Source organism: Electrona antarctica (assembly GCF_951216825.1).
Source record: "Electrona antarctica genome assembly, chromosome: 8".
In the NCBI taxonomy this organism is placed as follows: Eukaryota; Metazoa; Chordata; class Actinopteri; order Myctophiformes; family Myctophidae; genus Electrona; species Electrona antarctica.
The window spans coordinates 20,191,403-20,210,422 of NC_136789.1; the positions used below are offsets into that span (position 1 = coordinate 20,191,403).

At 42.7% G+C, this 19,020-nt stretch overlaps 1 protein-coding gene across 1 annotated transcript in view; it reads left to right on the top strand.

Annotated features, from left to right (window-relative positions):
* The window catches only part of LOC306928655 (neurobeachin-like), a gene marked incomplete at its 5' end in the record, with an annotated part of 211,871 nt that overhangs the window by 107,287 nt on the left and 85,564 nt on the right, over nt 1-19,020 (top strand). Inside the window, 3 exons of the mRNA XM_079508925.1 lie at nt 418-526; nt 1,808-1,960; nt 14,680-14,848. Coding sequence (XP_079365051.1) covers nt 418-526; nt 1,808-1,960; nt 14,680-14,848 — 431 coding nt within the window. The remainder of the gene's footprint in view (nt 1-417; nt 527-1,807; nt 1,961-14,679; nt 14,849-19,020) is intronic.

Genomic DNA, 19,020 nt, shown 5'->3' on the forward strand with positions numbered 1-19,020 from the left:
CAGATGTGCTGCGTAGCTATGTATTTTCTTTGGTACATTTTGTTTTTACATCTGCCAGTGTGAACACAGCGCCATGAGAGAGAGAGAGAGAGAGAGAGAGAGAGAGAGAGAGAGAGAGACATAAGAGGAGAGCGCCATGAGAGAGAGAGAGAGAGAGAGAGAGAGAGACATAAGAGGAGAGCGCCATGAGAGAGAGAGAGAGAGAGAGAGAGAGAGAGAGAGAGAGACATAAGAGGAGAACAAGAGAGGATGAGGGATGGAGAGAGAAAAGACGAGTTCAGAGATGCGAGAGAATTACAGTATTGGGTTTGTAAAGCTGTGTGTGTGTGTGTGTGTGTGTGTGTGTGTGTGTGTGTGTGTGTGTGTGTGTGCGTGTGCGTGTGTGTGCGTGTGCGTGTGCGTGTGTGTGTGTTGCAGTGCTACCCTGCTGGCGTTCCTGGTGGAGCTGCTGAAGAGCTCAGTGGCCATGCAGGAACAGATGCTTGGAGGGAAGGGATTCCTGGTGATTGGGTACCTGCTGGAGAAGGTCAGTGTGTGTGTCAAATCAGAATCACAATCATCATTATTATTATAATTATGAGATTATTTGTTGCTGAGACGGAAATATGCACTGGTGTGCGTGCTCTCTGGTCGTTGGTATATTCAGTACAGCCTGGTGTACAGTTGTTTGAAAATTCAGTGCCCTAAAAAATGCACTGACTGAAGCAGGGTTGTACAGAGTGACAGTGCGTTGACTCGGAACACTGATGAAAACAACAATCGTGGAAGAAACGAAATGCCTACCAGTCGAGGCTAAATGCATGCTTAACGAGGCAAGGCGAGTGTTTTACTGCCAGTCATTTGGCTGCCAGTAAACAGTTTATTCCACATGGCAAGGTGTGTTGTTTTTAAGTGACTGTTCCTAAATCAAACTGAAGTCACTGAATGGAGCGTACTGACACGGCACTCTGAGCAGATTCTCGGTGCGTACCATATATATACGAAACCCACCACAAATGAGACACACGTGAGTGTCAACAGGTGATGTAACAGATGTCTTTGCATCGTGGGCATGGGATCTTCAGCGTGTTCGAGTAGACGGTGCGCTGTGATTGGCCAGTCGCTGTGATTGGCAGCCTAAACCTAACCCTAACCTCAGTAAAACTTTACCTAACCTCAGTAAAACTATAAAACTAGTGGCTGGGTGTGTTTCCAAGGACCTGGAAGAACGACGGAATCGGCTGAAGATACCATGCGAGCCTTTGCATCACTTGTTGGCTGTTGTATTGTAAATGATTGTATTGTTTACTTGTTGACAGATGCTGTTATTTATATACCTATGTTGTTTATTTTTATGAGTTCATACACAGCAGATATTGTTTACTTGATCACAGATGCTGAGTATGTTATCGTCTACAGTATGTCGGGTGGAAACTTCATATGTCCAAAACCGTTACTTGAAAATTGAAAAGTATCACAAGTATCAAATCTGCTTCTTATGGTGCTTGTGTGTAACGCTGTAGTGCGATCAAGTAAGGCGTTAATTTATGAAAAACCGCAATAACGTATGAATATGGAGAAAAGAGGTTTCTGCTCGACAGCAACGTTGTTTAAATAGATACTAGCTATGTTGCAAAATGATGCTAAAGCTAGTTTTTGTTTTATACGTCTCTCGGCACAGTACAAGTACAAATCGATTTGGGTGGTCCTTGACTTGAAAAAGTTTGAGAACCAGTGCATTACAGTGTTGTGTTGTGTTGTGTTGTGTTGTGTTGTGTTGTGTTGTGTTGTGGCGTGTGCGTGTGTGTGTGCGCGTGCGTGTGTGCAGTCTTCACGGGTCCACATCACCAGAGCGGTCCTGGAACAGTTCCTGTCCTTCGCCAAGTACCTTGACGGTCTGCCACACGGCGCGCCGCTGCTCAAACAGCTCTGTGACCACGTGCTCTTCAACGCTGCCATCTGGATACACACCCCTGCCAAGGTCTGTGTGTGTACCATGTGTCTGTGTGTGTGTGTGTGTACTGTATATCAAGGGTGACTGTATTATTTCTGGTGTGGGTGTCAAGGGTGTTTGTGCGTGTGCGCATGTGCGCGTGCACACGTGCGTCACTGGTGTCTGTGTTTTTGTTTATGTGGGTGTCAAGGGTGTGTGTGTGTGTATATATTTGTGTCAAGGGTGTGTGTGTTATTGTGAGTGTGATTGTGTCTAGGTTTATTGTTTTTTGTGTTTATTTACGATCTGGATACACACTGCCTGTGTGTGTGTGGGGTGGGGGGCATTTGTAACAATAAGAATAGTTTGCATGTTCCATACAGTACTGTACATTATAATGACACATTTACTACTGTGTGTGGGTGTATGTGTGCATGTGTGTCTGCACGTGTGTTTTTCGGAAAAACAGAGACCAAAAAAACAACGGGTGTCTCTCTTTGTCCGTCGTGATCTGAGAGCATGTGTGCGTGTTATCAAGCTGTGTGAGTCTCTGCAGTGCGTGCGTGCGTGTGTGTGTTTGCGCGTGCGTGCATATTCTCTTTTGCATGTGTGCTAAGCTATAAATAACAACTAGCGGATGGAGGGATGTAACGGAATGCTAATGACATGAAACAGGATGCTGAACGGCAGACACAGTGCAATTAAAAGACATTTACATGGTGACACATTTAGCATTTAGGATGTTCTTATAACCAGAGAGATTTGGTGAGACTTATTAGAGACCTAGGTAGGGGTTTAGCATCCGTACGTGTCACTTTGACAGTCTGTTGAGAATGTGTTGGCGTACACACATTATTATCCTGTGTTGTGCATTCACAGTCAGAGACGTACACACATTATTATCCTGTGTTGTGCATTCACAGTCAGAGACGTACACACATTATTATCCTGTGTTGTGCATTCACACATTATTATCCTGTGTTGTGCATTCACAGTCAGAGATGTCTGGCGACGGCAGCCCTATTATCCGCGGTTTCAATGTGCTCACGAATTAACCCATTCAGGCCTGACGTCGAAATTAAAAAAAAAAAAGTTTTCTAAATCATGACAATTTTCGGAAAGATTTGAGGCACATTTTAACGATTTTTCAAAAATAGCAGACCTACAAGTTCATAGCGCGCCACTCGGTGGCGCGCTATGAGCTTGTAGATCTGCTATTTTTCAATAGCTAAATTATAACATAATGTTTAAAACACCAAAAGGGGTTCCCGCCCAAAATGGGTTAATGGTTAATGTGGTTAAACGCTAACGTGACATGGATGCGTTCCAGGTCTCAATGGGTTAAACAGATTTTCCGCTTATCTTTGTCTCTCCTGCTAGCTAGCGAGGTGAGGTGAGGTGCCGAGCCTCATACCGCGCTGAATGCTTTCTTTTTAAACAGTTGGACCCCAATTGTATTGCCTGCTGTCGTGATCAGTTGTTAGCAGTTGTGACGAATACATTGGATTAAGATGCTTAAAATACATCTAATAATAGAGTGAAGTGGGACCTCAAAGAATGTGGAGGTGGAAGCGCTCGGGTGGCGCAGTGGTACAGTAGCTGTCCACCACCACGGATCCGAATTCTGGTGGTCCGAATTCACTGCGTGTTCGAGGGAGGGAAGCCGGGCGGCTAGGTTGATATTTATCACTACACGTTCTCCTACGGGCTGGGGGTGGCAACTGGTACTGGGGGAGTGTTGGGCGTGAGGATCGGGCGAGGGCTCCACGTCCTCCCGGTGGGGGCTCCTCACTGGCAGGTGAGCCAGTAGGCAGGACAATAGCAGTGACAACACACAGTAATGTGTGCATGGGGACGAATCAATTGCCATATACTGTAATACTGTAATAACTAAATTGGGGATTAAAAAAAGATTTAGAAAGGCATGGAGAATTGCGGCAAGAGATTTGAAAAGCTGTGGAGTGGTGGGAGTGAACAAAGGCGAGGAGGAGACAGGCAAAATGATTCCTCTCCACACCAGTATGTGTGCAGAAGATTCTTTCTCAACTTAAGGAACTGGTTCATGTGAAACCTAAAACGTCCAGCATTCGTTTCGTTCCCACGCCAAACTCGAATGAGCCACGTAATGGCTGGGGGGCATACGTTAGTCCGACGTACCAATAGTCCGACATGCGTGGCCGGTTAAGACTCTGCCGTGGCTTCCCCATGCGGTTAGGGTTAGGGTTAGTAATGTTGGTTTATTGGGACATTGGACTAACTCTACACACCCTAATGGCTCAATGTTACTCCTACGTTCATCGTACTGGAGACAAGGTACTGCAGTACGGAACGCGAGGATGTAAGCTTTCTTTCTTCTGATGGGAGAGCTAGCTAGAGACATCTGCGGAAGCTTGATTACGAGCACAAGAATCAGGATCAGCGTTTCTTGTCGCAAGTTTACAGGTATAAAGGGAAGTGGATGATTTTTTTTTTAAATGAAACAAATATATATGTGTGTGTGTGTGTGTGTGTGTGTGTGTGTGTGTGTGTGTGTGTGTGTGTGTGTGTGTGTGTGTGTGTATTTTTTTCCCATGCGAAGATGATAGAGGTATAAGTAGTATAAGTAGAGTATAAGAAGAGCAGAAGGGAAAGAGAAATGCAATGTACAATTTTAGCAGACGCTCTAAGTTACTTACAAGTGCGAGATCAGAGTGAGCCGAGTAAACATCAATGCTGTGGTGAACAAACAACAAGGGAGGAACACGCTGCCATTATCCTGCAATGAGTATCTCTCCACATGGAAACAACACGAGAATATGTTTGAAAGGCAGCACAGATTGCAAGATTCTAAATGGAAAACCATGGGACTGGATATTGGAAACACGATGACATGAAACTAAGGAAGTAGAAGGTCACTCTCGTGATGGGTTTGGCAGGATTCTGAGGCAGCGCAGAGGCAGAGATGTTTCTGCAACATGGAGAACCATGGGACTCGATACTGAAAGCATGATTAAGTATGTGTGAGTCTGTGGAAGTAAAAAGGTCACTCTTATGATGGGGTTATAGGCACTGAAATGGTTGTGTTGCCACTAGTTAAAGGGATATTTCACTTTCAAACATTTTTAGGGTGATTTTAGCATCTACTCTGGCTTCTGTGAGCACCCTAGACAGTTTTGAAGTTGCTTGATTCAGTATTTAGATATTTGATATTAATCTTACCAATACGCCAATACCAATTTTTGCAATACGCTTCACAAGATCCTGCTATGCATGATGGGATAGCTAGATTAGTAGAGAGCATATAGTACTATCTCTGAATGTGAGCCATTCAAGTGGTGATTTCTCTGGTTAAGGTTTTTTATTTCACTTCAGTTCTATAAGCTATAAATATATTCACTCAGTCTAATTAACCAATATCTCATACTCTCTCAATATATCTTTTGCTAGTAGGTTCTGCTTTCATATGACATGAAAAAACAAAAATAGCAATAACAAAACCACATAATGTTAGATTGTTCCTCATGGAATTGATACGGTCATGCAATCTCCTTCAGGCAGGGCTACTGCTACACCTGAAATGCTCACTCGTTACAATACAATAATAAGCCCTGGATTATCAAATCACTTAAACATGCCCATTAATCAGAAGAACAGGTCTCGTTATGAGGGAGATAATAAGGCACATAAACGTGTTAAAGGAGCAGTTAAGGTAGCTACGATCAGGCCTAAAAGTAGAGCAGGAGCGTGATCTGGATAATGGGTGTTTAACATGGATGGTTTGGAATGGAATCAGTTCCAGGGTTGGGATGCAGAACAAAGGAGAGTGTTACAGAGAAGCCTGGTACCGAATTGGCCCGAAGGCTTATAACCAAATTCTACTGGAGGTTTGACAACTTTGATTTTAATGATGAGCTTTCTAGGGTTTAGAAAGGTGGCTGGCTGCAGGCAAGTGATTTGTGTTTAAATCTCTGTCGGGCAGAAACCTCCTATATCTCGTTGTCGTCGTAAAATAAAGTCCTACTAGATCAAACTACAGCGCCACACAAACACATCAAAAGTAGCAGATCCGTAAGCTTTTGGTGCATTGTGAGCTTGCTGCTACTTTTGCTTTTTTAATTGAAATCATGAAATGTAACAGTTTTGGACATAATGAGTTTTCCCCCAACAAAGACGATATGCAGTGTTGCCACATTTTGCGAGAGGAATAAAGCAACCACATCTATTAAAACAAGCCCAAAAGAAGCAACAAGGCCACATGAGCACAAGAACACATGAAACTAATATACATGCTATTTGAGTTCACAACGTGTTGCATTGCGACGTGTTGCTTGTAGATCTAATATTTTCCCTTTATAGAAATACTTTTTTGAAACATTTTATCAACTCAAATCTTGGACGGGGGTCCCTGGCACAACATATTTTAAGATGGGGGTCCACAGACAAATAGGCTACATATTAATGCGGGGGTCCTTGACATGAAATTGTTTCGGAGCCACTGGTTTAAACAACATTAGGAAGATAGTCCAAATCAGCAACAACTACACTTTAGAAACAATAAGCGAAGCGACGTGTTTTTCAGCTTGCGGTTGAGCAGTTTGAGCAAAATGATTCCTGAAGTAACAGTTTGGGTTTTCACCCGGCCCAGACTATATACAAGTGTACTTTAGCACTTAAACCCGACAGTATATATTTTGTTGTACATCAAATAGTGAAAATAGCTGATCGTATTGTGTATGTACTTGTAGATCAGCTATTTTGGCCAGTGTTAGTCTATTTTCGACTAATGGAACATTCATCCATTTTTGCTGAATGGGTAATTATTCATAGATCTTTACAAGATGTTCATCTTTTTTCCTTCTCTGAATGTTGTTCTTTTTTTACCTAATGTTTAGCCAATTTTACCTAAGTATAAAACTAGAGAAGTCAAGTATGTTGATGGCTCAGTAATCGTGAGTCTTCTGCAGGGTGTGGAACAAGATCAGCACCAGTCCTTGATTCATTTGTTAACTTCAAACAACTTTATTAATCCCTCCAGGGGCAATTATCAGCTTGAAATAGATAAACACAGTAACACACAAGGACTTGCATACAAACAAACAAACAAAAATAACTCCAATGAGCTAAAGTGGAATAAAATGATCTTAAACATTCCCAACAGTAACAAGGTAAAAATAACAATAAATGAGAAAGAATAAAATAAGAAATAAATACCCACATTCCCCAAAAGGAATTGGCAGATGCTCTTAAACCAGAGCAATTAACAGTAAGCAAGAACAAAAACATGGTAATACATCAAATACATCACAATAGTCATCATGGATCATACGGTATGTAAGCTAAGAACCTAACAGTGGAATATCTATGAAACTATACGTACTATACACTATAGAGTGCTATGTATACATAAAATGCTATCTACAGTAAGTTACTAAGTTTAGCCTTTGCATATGGCTGTAAGGTCGCTGAGGCTAGGGCAAGTGCTACGTGCTAAGATGGAGTTTGAAGAGGTGAGTTTGAAGAGGTGAGTTTTCAGACGACGGCGGAAGATTGGGAGTGAGTCTGCAGTTCTAATTGCAATGGGAAGTACATTCCATAGTTTTAGAGCCAGAAGAGAGAAGAGTTTGGGGCGTGTGGAGCATTTTTAGTGAAGGTACTTCCAGCTTCCCTGCGTTGGCTGATCTGAGCGCGTGCCGTGGGAGGGTTTCTAGGGTCCAATCAGACTTGGCAAGATATGGGGGTGCCATACCTTTGGTTGCTTTGAAGGCCAGCACAGTACTCTGTGCGGACCGTGAGCCAATTGAGGGAGCGAAGAAGGGGGGAGACATGTGAGAATTTTGGCTGGTTGAATACCAAGCGAGCTGCGGCATTTTGGATCATTTGGAGATGCTTCAGTGCACACGCATGCTGGTAGGCCAGTAAGGAGGGAGTTGTATGTCCAAAACTGTTACTTTTCATGATTCAAATTATCGAAAATATCAAAATAGCAGATCTACAAGCTCAAAATGCATCACTTATCGCCACGTTTCGAACTTGTAGATCTGCTACTGCTCCTACTTTTGTGTGACACTGTAGTGTGATCAAGTAGGGCGTTAATTTATGGAAAAAAACCACAAAAAGAAATATGGAGAAATATGCCCGACAACTGATATCAGAAGCAGTGGCATGCATTTTCCTCCCCCATCCTCCCCAGCAAACCCAACCCTGCTTTTTAACAATGCATGCATGCATTTTTACAATGAGGCTGTGAAACCAAGAGATAAAAGGAAATCTCAGACTCAGAGAACTCTCAATAACAGATTGATAAAAAATGGAGGAATATGGAGGTGCGTGACAAAAGAATAATGTACTTTCCGTTGAAGGAGGTAAATTCTCTGATGTGTCCACTTCACAACACACCACAACAGCCTCGGTGTTCAACAGCAACACATCAACTTTAATAACTGGTGTGACCAAAGTCTTTCATCTAAATAAATGGAGGCTTAACACCAAAGAAATGCTTATTTGGGAGGAGTGAGTGAGTGAGTGTGAGTGTGTGTGTGTGTGTGTGTGTGTGTGTGTGTGTGTGTGTGTGTGGGTGTGTGTGTGTGTGTGTGTGTGTGTGTGTGTGTGTGTGTGTGTGTGTGTGTGTGTGTGTGTGTGTGTGTGTGTGTGTGTGTGTGTGTGTGTGTGTGTGTGTGTGTGTGTGTGTGTGTGTGTGTGTGTGTGTGTGTGTGTGTGTGTGTGTGTGATTAAGGGTGAGTCAAGAGATATAAGTAGGCTATAGAAATAACAGTATTTATTTCCACAAAGTGTCCTATCTCCATATTCAAACTTTTTGTGTTTAAAAAAACATTCTAACTTGAACATACTACAGCGTTTGAGCGCCTCAAACTGTGACTCCGGCCACAAACGGGGGAAGTTGTGATTTCCTCTCGTTCACTGCAATGCAATTTGCGGCATTTTCAAAACAATATTGAGCAGAGTAGCGATTATCAAACGTATTTGCAATGCCATACGTTGAAAGATCTGTTGCCCGTGGACAAGGCATGCTACCTCCGCAAGTTAGATAGCATCGGCATAGATGTTTGTCCGTATGTGATTAAGGATTGGACCAAGTTGCATTGGCAGCCATAAATTCTTACCCCGGAGTGTATAGCATCGCCTTAGGGGCTTGTATGATCTGCAACTTTTATTGTTTTTTTAATTAGAAAACGTAACACTAGTACTTTTAGACAAAATAGGGTCTAGACTCTAGACCGAGACTCGACAGAGACGATATGTAAAAAGACAAATCAGCCCTTGTTCCTTTTTAACCACTTGAACCCCATGGCGTCTCTATTCTGGGGCATGTTGTAATAGTCTCTATTCTGGGGCATGTTGTAATAGCCAGTGAACATTCTGCAACAATAGGGGCATGTTGTAATAGCCAGTGAACATTCTGCAACAATAGGGACTCCATCATGGCCCATAGCACTTACCCTACCCCCCTTAGACAGCACTTCTTAGACTTATATATGAAACAGACTTATAGCATGTCATGTAGACAGCACAATAAGTGCATTGTATGTAGTCATAGCACTTCATAGTATATATGTACAGCATAGTATAGCATATATGTGTAGTTTATATGTATAGTGTCATTATATAGATATGTTCTAGTTATAGTTTATATGTATAGTGTCATTATATAGATATGTTCTAGTCACGTTCTTAGCTTACGCATGTTTCGCGATAAATGCATTTTTACATATGTGATGTATTCCCATGCTTTTTGTTCTTGCTTATTGTAAATCGCTCTGGATTAAGAGCGTCTGCTAAATGCCTAAATTGTAAATTGTAAATTGTAGGGAAACGTATCAAAGTTAATGACATGAGAGATGTTGGGAATGCATCAGAGAGAGAGTAAAGGATGTTTTTACTACAAAGAGAGACTGCTTTTCCTCTCCCTATAGCTCATAAACAGACCTTAAATACTTAGGCAACAATACTCAGAAGAAAGTCGGAGGCACAGGCAGATGAATGAAGGTTTCGGAGTCCAGATTTATTGCAGAGACAAAGTACAGCTTCACAGCCATGGGCCTATGAGCCCTATAGCCTACATCCTTCAGCCTGAACGGCTTTGATATGATAGGACAACGTCAACAGTCTGACCTGGAGGGATAAGCTGAAACAAACAGGAAGATGTAAGATGAAAACCGCGGGGATGACCTCCCAGAGTCAGTGACCTTTAAAGAACATTCAGTACATGGCTAGCAGGGAAGGAACAGAACGGAGGGAGCCTATAGGGCAGGAAACCAGAATAAAAAGTGACATTCTGATAAAAAAAATAAGTGTGTGCGTGTGCGTGTGCGTGTGCGTGTGCGTGTGCGTGTGTGCGTGCGTGTGTGTGTGTGTGTGTGTGTGTGTGTGTGTGTGTGTGTGTGTGTGTGTGTGTGTGTGTGTGTGTGTGTGTGTGTGTCTGTCTGTCTCATTCTTTCTCTCCTTCCACATTCTCTCTATCTCTCTGTAAACTTGATGCTAGCATGTTTGACTATATTTCAGTCTCTCTTTCCCTTTCTATCTATCCGTGAACATGATGCTATAGCATACTTGACCATTTCTCTCCAGTCTCTCTCTTTCAATCTCTTCTTTGTGAACATGATGCTATAATATAGCATCCTTGACCATTTATCTCTCTCTCTCTCTCTCGCTCTCTCTCTGACCCCTTTTCCACCGGTTGGTTCCCAATGGGAACTGGTTCAGTTCTTTTTGGTTCTTAGTCCATGAGCCAGAGCTCCAAAATTGGTGGGAAAAACTAGACCTATATTTAATTGTTTATAGGATCAAGGTAAATTAATACATGATAACCCTTCCACAGTAGTAGCTTTTTCATATTTTTGATTATTTTGCATATTTTCCTACATAATGCCTCATTTGCATGTTTAAAAATGTAAAATTTGTAATACAATAAATCATTGTCTTCGTGTAAGTACTCAATTTGGGAAGTTTCATGGTGATAACAATCTAATATAGGTATGGTTTTGCCCACTCAATTCATAATTAACGTTCCAATGTTGGAGAACAAAGAAGAACCAAAAACAACTGAACCGGTGGAAAAGGGGCCTCTCTCTCTCTCTCTCCCCCCCCCCCCCCCCCCCCCCCCCCCTCTCTATCTCTCTCGGCCGTCCCCAGGGGGCCTGTCAGCTCTTACCTCCATTACTTTCAGCTTCTCCTGCCTCTCTGTGCTTCTTCACCTCTGAACCTGTGATTGCAGCAGTTATAGAACATGTGCTGTGATTGGCTGCCAGGCAGCAGCAGTTATTATCGTCTCTGGGTCGCACTGAGTTCAAAACAGGAGAAAAACAAACTTTTCAAAACAACCGTTCCAGTAAAAAATAAAATCTCTAGCTACGACTTAATCTTTAATTCAATCTTTATGGGGAATAATTTTTTATTATTCATAGATTTTTGGTTAGGTTTGATGTTTTCTCAGTTATTGTGTGGAATTGACTATGTGTTTGTTTTCTTTTGTTTCTTGAGGCAATTTGATATATCTCTGTCGGTTATATATATATATATATATATATATATATATATATATAGCTGTAGTAGTATAGTATGATGGCATTAGTTTACGAAAAAAAGTTAAATTATGGAGATAAGAGGTTTCTGCCTGACAATATTGATATGATGTAGTAGGTGCACCTGTAGGCTATGGGTATGGGTGGTGCATAATGTATCATCAATGTAGTTATGTAAGGAGCTTTGGCTAAATGGCTGTTATTTTTATAGCTGTAGTGTCCCTCTCTGTCTTGCACGATTCAAGGAGAGGAAAGAGTTTCTAGAAAATCGTACTCAAGTGGATGTACAGCAGTAAATATCACTGATGTCAGTGAGCTGAGACGTTATTTCACCATATAGCACTATTTGTTATTGTTATATAGTTATATTTGTAGATAGTTATATAGCACTATTTAGCTTATACAGTATACTGTCACTCTGGATGAAGACAGCTCTATCTGTAAAATATTATTGTTATTCCAATATCCAATACCAGATCTCATATCACAATATTGATAATAATATGGAACATATTGCCCAGACCTAGCACTGCCCTCAGCGAGGACCCATTGTGACGCACTGTGGCCAGACGGCACCGTGGCCACCCCACTAATTCCATCTGCTGAAATCCAGCCACCTCGTCTGAGGCGCACGCTCGCTCGCTCGGAGCCAAGACCTGTGTAATGAGCTCAGTGGGGTTCCGAGAGCCGAAGCAAGGGAGTGGAGGAGGAAAACATAACATGCTGTACGATAATGCCACGTGTTTGATTGATCATATACTACAGCGTCACGCAAATAAATCAAAAATAACATTCAAAAAGCGAATGTCATTTAATTCATCCAAAACATACATTTTGTAACCGGCAATCATATCATTTAGAGAAATGAGGTGCAAATCAAGCTTGTTTTGATACAAAAAGAAGAATCCGAGATATTACGATTCTAAAAACTATTTTTTGGGGGCAAACGAAAGAATAATTTAATAAAATAAAGTTATCGAAAAAAAAACATGCCTGTATGAGTCACTAGAACCAAGGACGGGTGTTTTCGATGAATCTAACATGGTTAAAATGGAGTTTGACGTTACAAAGGGGTCGTGTCTGTCTGATAAAATAAATACTGAATCGAGCAACTTAAAAACTGTCTGGGGTACACAAAAGCCAGAGTATACTTTTTAAGTCTTTTTTTAAGTGAAATATCCCTTATGGATAAAACGGCCCAGAACAGCAGTGATATTAGCCAGATGAAGCTGGACTGAGAGCGAGCAGGTAGAGGGAGAGGGAACAGCAGTGATACTAGCCAGATGAAGCTCGACTGAGAGCGAGCAGGTAGAGGGAGAGGGAACAGCAGTGATATTAGCCAGAGGAAGCTGGACTGAGAGCGAGCAGGGAGAGGGAACAGCAGTGATACTAGCCAGAGGAAGCTGGACTGAGAGCGAGCAGGTAGAGGGAGAGGGAACAGCAGTGATATTAGCCAGAGGAAGCTGGACTGAGAGCGAGCAGGGAGAGGGAACAGCAGTGATACTAGCCAGATGAAGCTGGACTGAGAGCGAGCAGGTAGAGGAAGAGGGAACAGCAGTGATACTAGCCAGATGAAGCTCGACTGAGAGCGAGCAGGTAGAGGGAGAGGGAACAGCAGTGATATTAGCCAGATGAAGCTCGACTGAGAGCGAGCAGGTAGAGGGAGCCAACCTTTCTAAATGTCAGCGCTGGGAGCGGAGCTGCTCAGATGAGACTGGGCTGCTCCAGGCGCTGTTACAATGGGTGGAGAAAAAACACATGCAGCTGGCAGCACATCAGCTCCTGCCTGAGGGGGGGGGTGGGGCGGGGGGGGGGGGGGGAGGGGAGGGGTCCGCGGCTGCTGTCGTCAATGAAACAGACAGTCTTTTGCCCCCACAAACATGAGATTTGTTGTTGTTTTGCCACAGCCAGGTGTCTCTAGCACCATGTCGTTATGGTCCGTCTCCCTCTCAACCTGTGGGCATGTGGGCTGGGCCACAGATATTTGACAAAACACTTTGATTTTAAAGAGGAAATGCCCTTCTTTATATATGGTACTTCCTATTTACAGGGTCTTTAATGATAATACAACATGAATTATAAAAAGTGGTACCAATAAAATAATAACTTAAAGTATAATACGTTAAGTTCCATTGATCCGAGGTGGAACAAGATCAATTTGATTGATCGTTAAAATAAACATGCTCTGAGAATGTACACAGGTGAGCGGCCACTGTAGAACCACTGTATTTTTACTATACCATAAAATAATGTCCCCACGGGTAGGATAGTAGAAATTGAGAAATAGGCATTGCAAGGACACGAGAGAAATGGTTGTTTTGTGGTTTTGTTAGGAACATATTCAGTCTGGGATTAGAGTTAGCATTGGGCGTTCAGAGGTGTTCAGAAGTGTAGGGCTGTGTAGGGCTGTTGTGTAGGGTTGAAGGTTGAAGTTGTTGAAGGTTGAAATTGTGCCAATCAATTCTTGATTGTGTGCCAGTGATGTTGTGCACCATATAATAGCAGTTTGCAGTGCAATGTGTCGTGATCTTGTAGACTTGCTATCTTTTACACACAGCTACAGTATAACTCTACACTATAAAAATCTCTTATGTCCATATTTGAACTTTCTTTGTTTGGTTTTCTTTCGCAAATGAATGCCCTATTTTATCATACTACAGCATCACACAAAATAGTAGACCTACAACCTCTCTTTGCGCCATGTTTTGAGCTTGTAGATCTGCTAGTTTTTAATCAGAATTCTGAAAATGTACCATTTTGGACATATGAGGTTTCCACCCGACAGAGAGGATGTATTCATAGTTTGGGAGTGTGCATACGGTATGGGATATTTATTTTGTGCATACTCCATCATTTTGTAGTATTCTGTGAGATGAGAGAGGATAGAGGTATAGGGTGAGAGCAAGACGAAGAAACGATTACATATACAGTAGTATTTATTTGTCATAGTTTCAGTCATCATAGCTCTAGTTTTTGTTTAGTTTTCATCAGTGAAAGTCGATGAACATCTTTCGTCCATGTTTTAGTCGAGGAAATGAACACTGCCTAACACTGTGTGTGTGTGTGTGTGTGTGTGTGTGTGTGTGTGTGTGTGTGTGTGTGTGTGTGTGTGTGTGTGTGTGTGTGTGTGTGTGTGTGTGTGTGTGTGTGTGTGTGTGTGTGTGTGTGTGTGTGTGTGTGTGTGTGTGTGTGTGTGTGTGTGTGTGTGTGTGTGTGTGTGTGTGTGTGTGTGTGTGTGTGTTCCTCCAGGTCCAGCTGTCTCTCTACACCTACCTGTCGTCAGAGTTCATCGGCACGGCAACCATCTACACCACCATCCGGCGCGTGGGCACCGTGCTGCAGCTCATGCACACGCTCAAGTACTACTACTGGGCCCACAACCCCCTGGAGGGGAGTGGCATCACCCCCAAAGGCCTGGGTACGTGACCGCACGCACGCACACACGCACGCACGCACACACACACACACACACACACACCCTGGAGGGGAGTGGCATCACCCCCAAAGGCCTGGGTACGTGACCGCACGCACGCACGCATGCATGCACGCACGCACGCACGCACGCACGCACGCACGCACGCGCACGCACGCACACACACACACACACACACACACACACACACACACACACACACACACACACACACACACACACACACACACACACACACACACACACACACACACACACACACACACACACACACACACACCCTGGAGGGGAGTGGCATCACACCCAAAGGCCTCGGTATATGACCACACATGCACACACACAGTACGTGACCGTACAGTACACACACACATATAGCATGCATTTGTCAATGCACTCTGACGGGGGAATAAACTGGGGACGGAATGGAACCGTACCGTGGGCGGAGCGGAACGGAAGCAGCTCGGTGGCTCCATCGACAATTTGTCCTTCCAGCAGGGAGTTCCTTATTTACTGTTTTTTTCTCCTCTGAAGGCGAGGCGAAGGGCTGCGTAACCCCAGCGTACACGCGGAAAAATAGAGTACTTGCATGAAGAAAAAAAAAAACATGTGTAGAGCGTACACACAACCTGCACACCGCACTCGCACTCGATGTAATTCCGCGCCCAGTGTAGCCCAGAGTGTAGTCAGAGTGTACGAATGGAACCCATCACCCCCAAAGGCCTTGGTACGTGACCACACACACACACACACACACACACACACACACACACACACACACACACACACACACACACACACACACACATGCACTATGGTTCTCATTATGGAGTGTCCTTGTACATAAAGCCGCCTCACACTGCAGAAACAGGAGGTAGGCTCCTGCCCCTATATGGGCCACATGGTTCCGGCAACTTATGGTTCTCAAACTCAGGTCCTTGAGGGGGTCTCCAGCTAAATGATCGATAGTTACAGTACTGGGAACTGACAGGATCTGTAACTCTGAGAGTGTACGAGTGGAACCCATCCGTACACTCTCAGAGTTAAATGAACAGGGAGAATTTGATAGTGTAGATTGCACCAAACTAGGAGTCAATGGCCCTATAATGCAGTGGTCTTGAATGTTTTTCAGGCCAAGGACCGTTTAGCTGAGAGAGAGAGATGATGCAGGAACCATCCATTTGTGTTGCAGATTAAACATAGATAGCTTCATTGCATCAGTGTAGTGTAAATTAATTTCAGACATTTATAACCACTTAAACCTGCAATACTTAGAACTTGATTTGCTCCTACACCAAACATCTTAACACTTGAGTGTCTGTGAGGTCTTTCTGACCCATTTTGAGATTTTGAAGTTGATTATCTTTGCCCATGAAGCTCTCAGAAGGTTCCCCTTCCATGAATTTTCCTAAATATTCAATTCAAATCATCTCTGTTTTGTTGTTTTCCATCTGAAACATAGCCAATAACGTTGCAATAATGTTCTCAAACAGTTTGAGAATCACTGCACTATGTCTAGGGCTGTCACCATCATGGCATTTTACTTGACGATTAATTGTCATACAATTAATTGTCGATTAAGGATTTAATTGTGTTTTTCTTTGGTCAAAACATCAGTAGTCAGTCAGTGGACAAGACTGTCCAAGATCCAAAATCTTGCCCCAGTCGGGCTCTATAGTTCCAATAACACACACTTCATCCCTGTTATAAAATGTACCGTTGATTGGCTTAGTTGGAAAACTTGTGTTCCCAAAATGAGATAAGAAGTACATTAAAAAAACTAGACGATATTTGTATTGGTTTTAATTAGCAGGTTAGAGTTATTGAGCAATGGAAATTGTTTCTTTAATATGACTGTATAGTTTGAAAATGGTGTATTATTCGAGTGAAAAATACAATAATAAACCGGAGGATTTAAAGATAGAATTATCTCTGCTTATCTCAAGAAAGTTTTAAATGGGGTTATTATTACTGCTACACACACAAACACACGCGCGCGCACACGCGCACACACACACACACACACACACACACACACCGTGGGTGTCACAGAAATGTATTACTTGGTCCGTTAAAATGGATAATGTGCATTAATGCTGCAGTCTGGAACTTATTTCAATCAATAAAAGGTTATTTTAACCGATCTCGTACGGTAGAGTATGATAATAAATGAACAATGAATAACATGGTAGAGTATGATAATAAATGAACAATGAATAACATGGTATAGACTAGTATGTTCATAAATGAATAATGAATAACATGGAACAGCTGCAGTCAGTCAGTGGTTGGAGGAGGTGGTCTCCCTTGGACGCAGTAGTGGTGGAAAGTAACTAAGTACATTTACTCAAGTACTGGTATTTGTACTTTACTTGAGAGTTTCCAATTGCCAATACTTTTACTTCTACTCCACTACATCTCATAGGCAAATATTGTACTTTTACTCCACTACATTTATTTGAAAACTTTAGTTACTTGTAGATCTGCTATTTTCAAAAGATGCTGGCAATTTCTGCATTATGGGTACTTTTACTTTTAGTACATTATGTACATTTTGATGCCCATACTTTTTTTCTTTTTTAAGATTAGTTTAAGTGTATATCAAGTGAAGATAGACAGGAAAGTGGGAGAGAGAGAAGGGCAGAGACACGCAACAGAGGTCATCATGAACGGGACTCAAACACGTGATGCGCAGTAGGCCAAGGCCTACTGGACCACTTGGACAGCGGGCGCCCCATGCCCATACTTTTGAATTCTGGACTTTGACTTGTGACGGAGTAGTTCTATATTGCGGTATTGATACTTTTACTTAAAAACTAGTACTAATACTGAGTACTTTTTTCCAACACTGTTGACAAGTAGTACTGCGTGAAGCTCAATGCGCAGTATGGCCTCACTCAGACCTTTACTGCATTACTGTATGCTTGTTGGATGAATGTTGTGTAGTGTCATGGCCGCCCCAATGCATTTCCAATGGAAGTCACATGGTTTGTAGTCCACATTTTGGACTACAAGCTGTTGTATGGCTTTCGGCTGTGTTTCGACTGCGCCCTTCCCCCTCATACAACACAAATGTTGTGTCAAACTATGTGACTCCCATTGGAAATGCATTGGGGCGGCCATGACACTACACAACATTCATCCAACAAGCATACAGCAATGCAGTAAAGGTCTGAGTGAGGCCTATCTCCCCCTGGCCGAGACTCTATGCACAGCAGCCATATTGGAAAGAAATTGGGCCTCTTCTTCCTTATTTCCTTCTCATGTAGTACTGTATTATTACCAATGATACTAATGAAGTCTCCGTTCCATTTAGCAGAGTGTTTCTCAAAACTTTAATTTCAATGACCCCCATACTGTAAATCTGAGATTGTACAAATGGCTAAATGATCGATAGTTGGATACCAAATGGCCCATTACAGGTCTGCAGGAGGACAATTACAGGACTACATTACAGTTCTGCAGGAGGACTTACAGGACTACAAAATGGGAGCCATTATTTCGTACACTGTCAGAGTTAAATCAACGCTGAGGATGTTACACAATAGATTGGGGGCTCCAGAGATTACAAATCCTATCAAATAGGGGTCTCTCTGGCCTCAAAGCGTATCAATATAGGGGTCCTTGAAATTGGAATGGGCTGAGAAAAACCCCGGTCCACTCTAAAGGCCATTGACTTTAATCAACCCTGCTATACTCTGTCCGTCCAGAGACTCTCCTCCTGCACTGTGCCTTATATCACAGTGCATCCTGCGTTGCCCGGGCAACAGACCGCTTTGACTGACACGACGTGAGAGGGGAGCGTTGGGGGGAATAGTAATGAAACGGCTGTCTGCCTTGTCAGTGTTGCCAGGTCCGCTTATTTTAAGCGACTATGGGCTTGTTTTCTTTTAAAGTCGCTTGTAAATTTTGGTAGTTGCGGGTTGGTTTTTTTTGGGGCTTGTGTCTAAGTGTAGTTGCTTATGCTTGCTTCCTGATTTAGTTTAACCATGTGGTTCTTAAAGGTTTTCATGCCAATAAGGACCCCCAGATTAATATGTATTTGTCCGCAGACTAACATCTGAAGATATTTGGTGTCACGGACGTGTTGTGAGCTTGTAGATCCCTGGCCCTAGTGGCCTCTTTTGGGCTTGTTTTAAACTGTAAATGGTGCATTTATA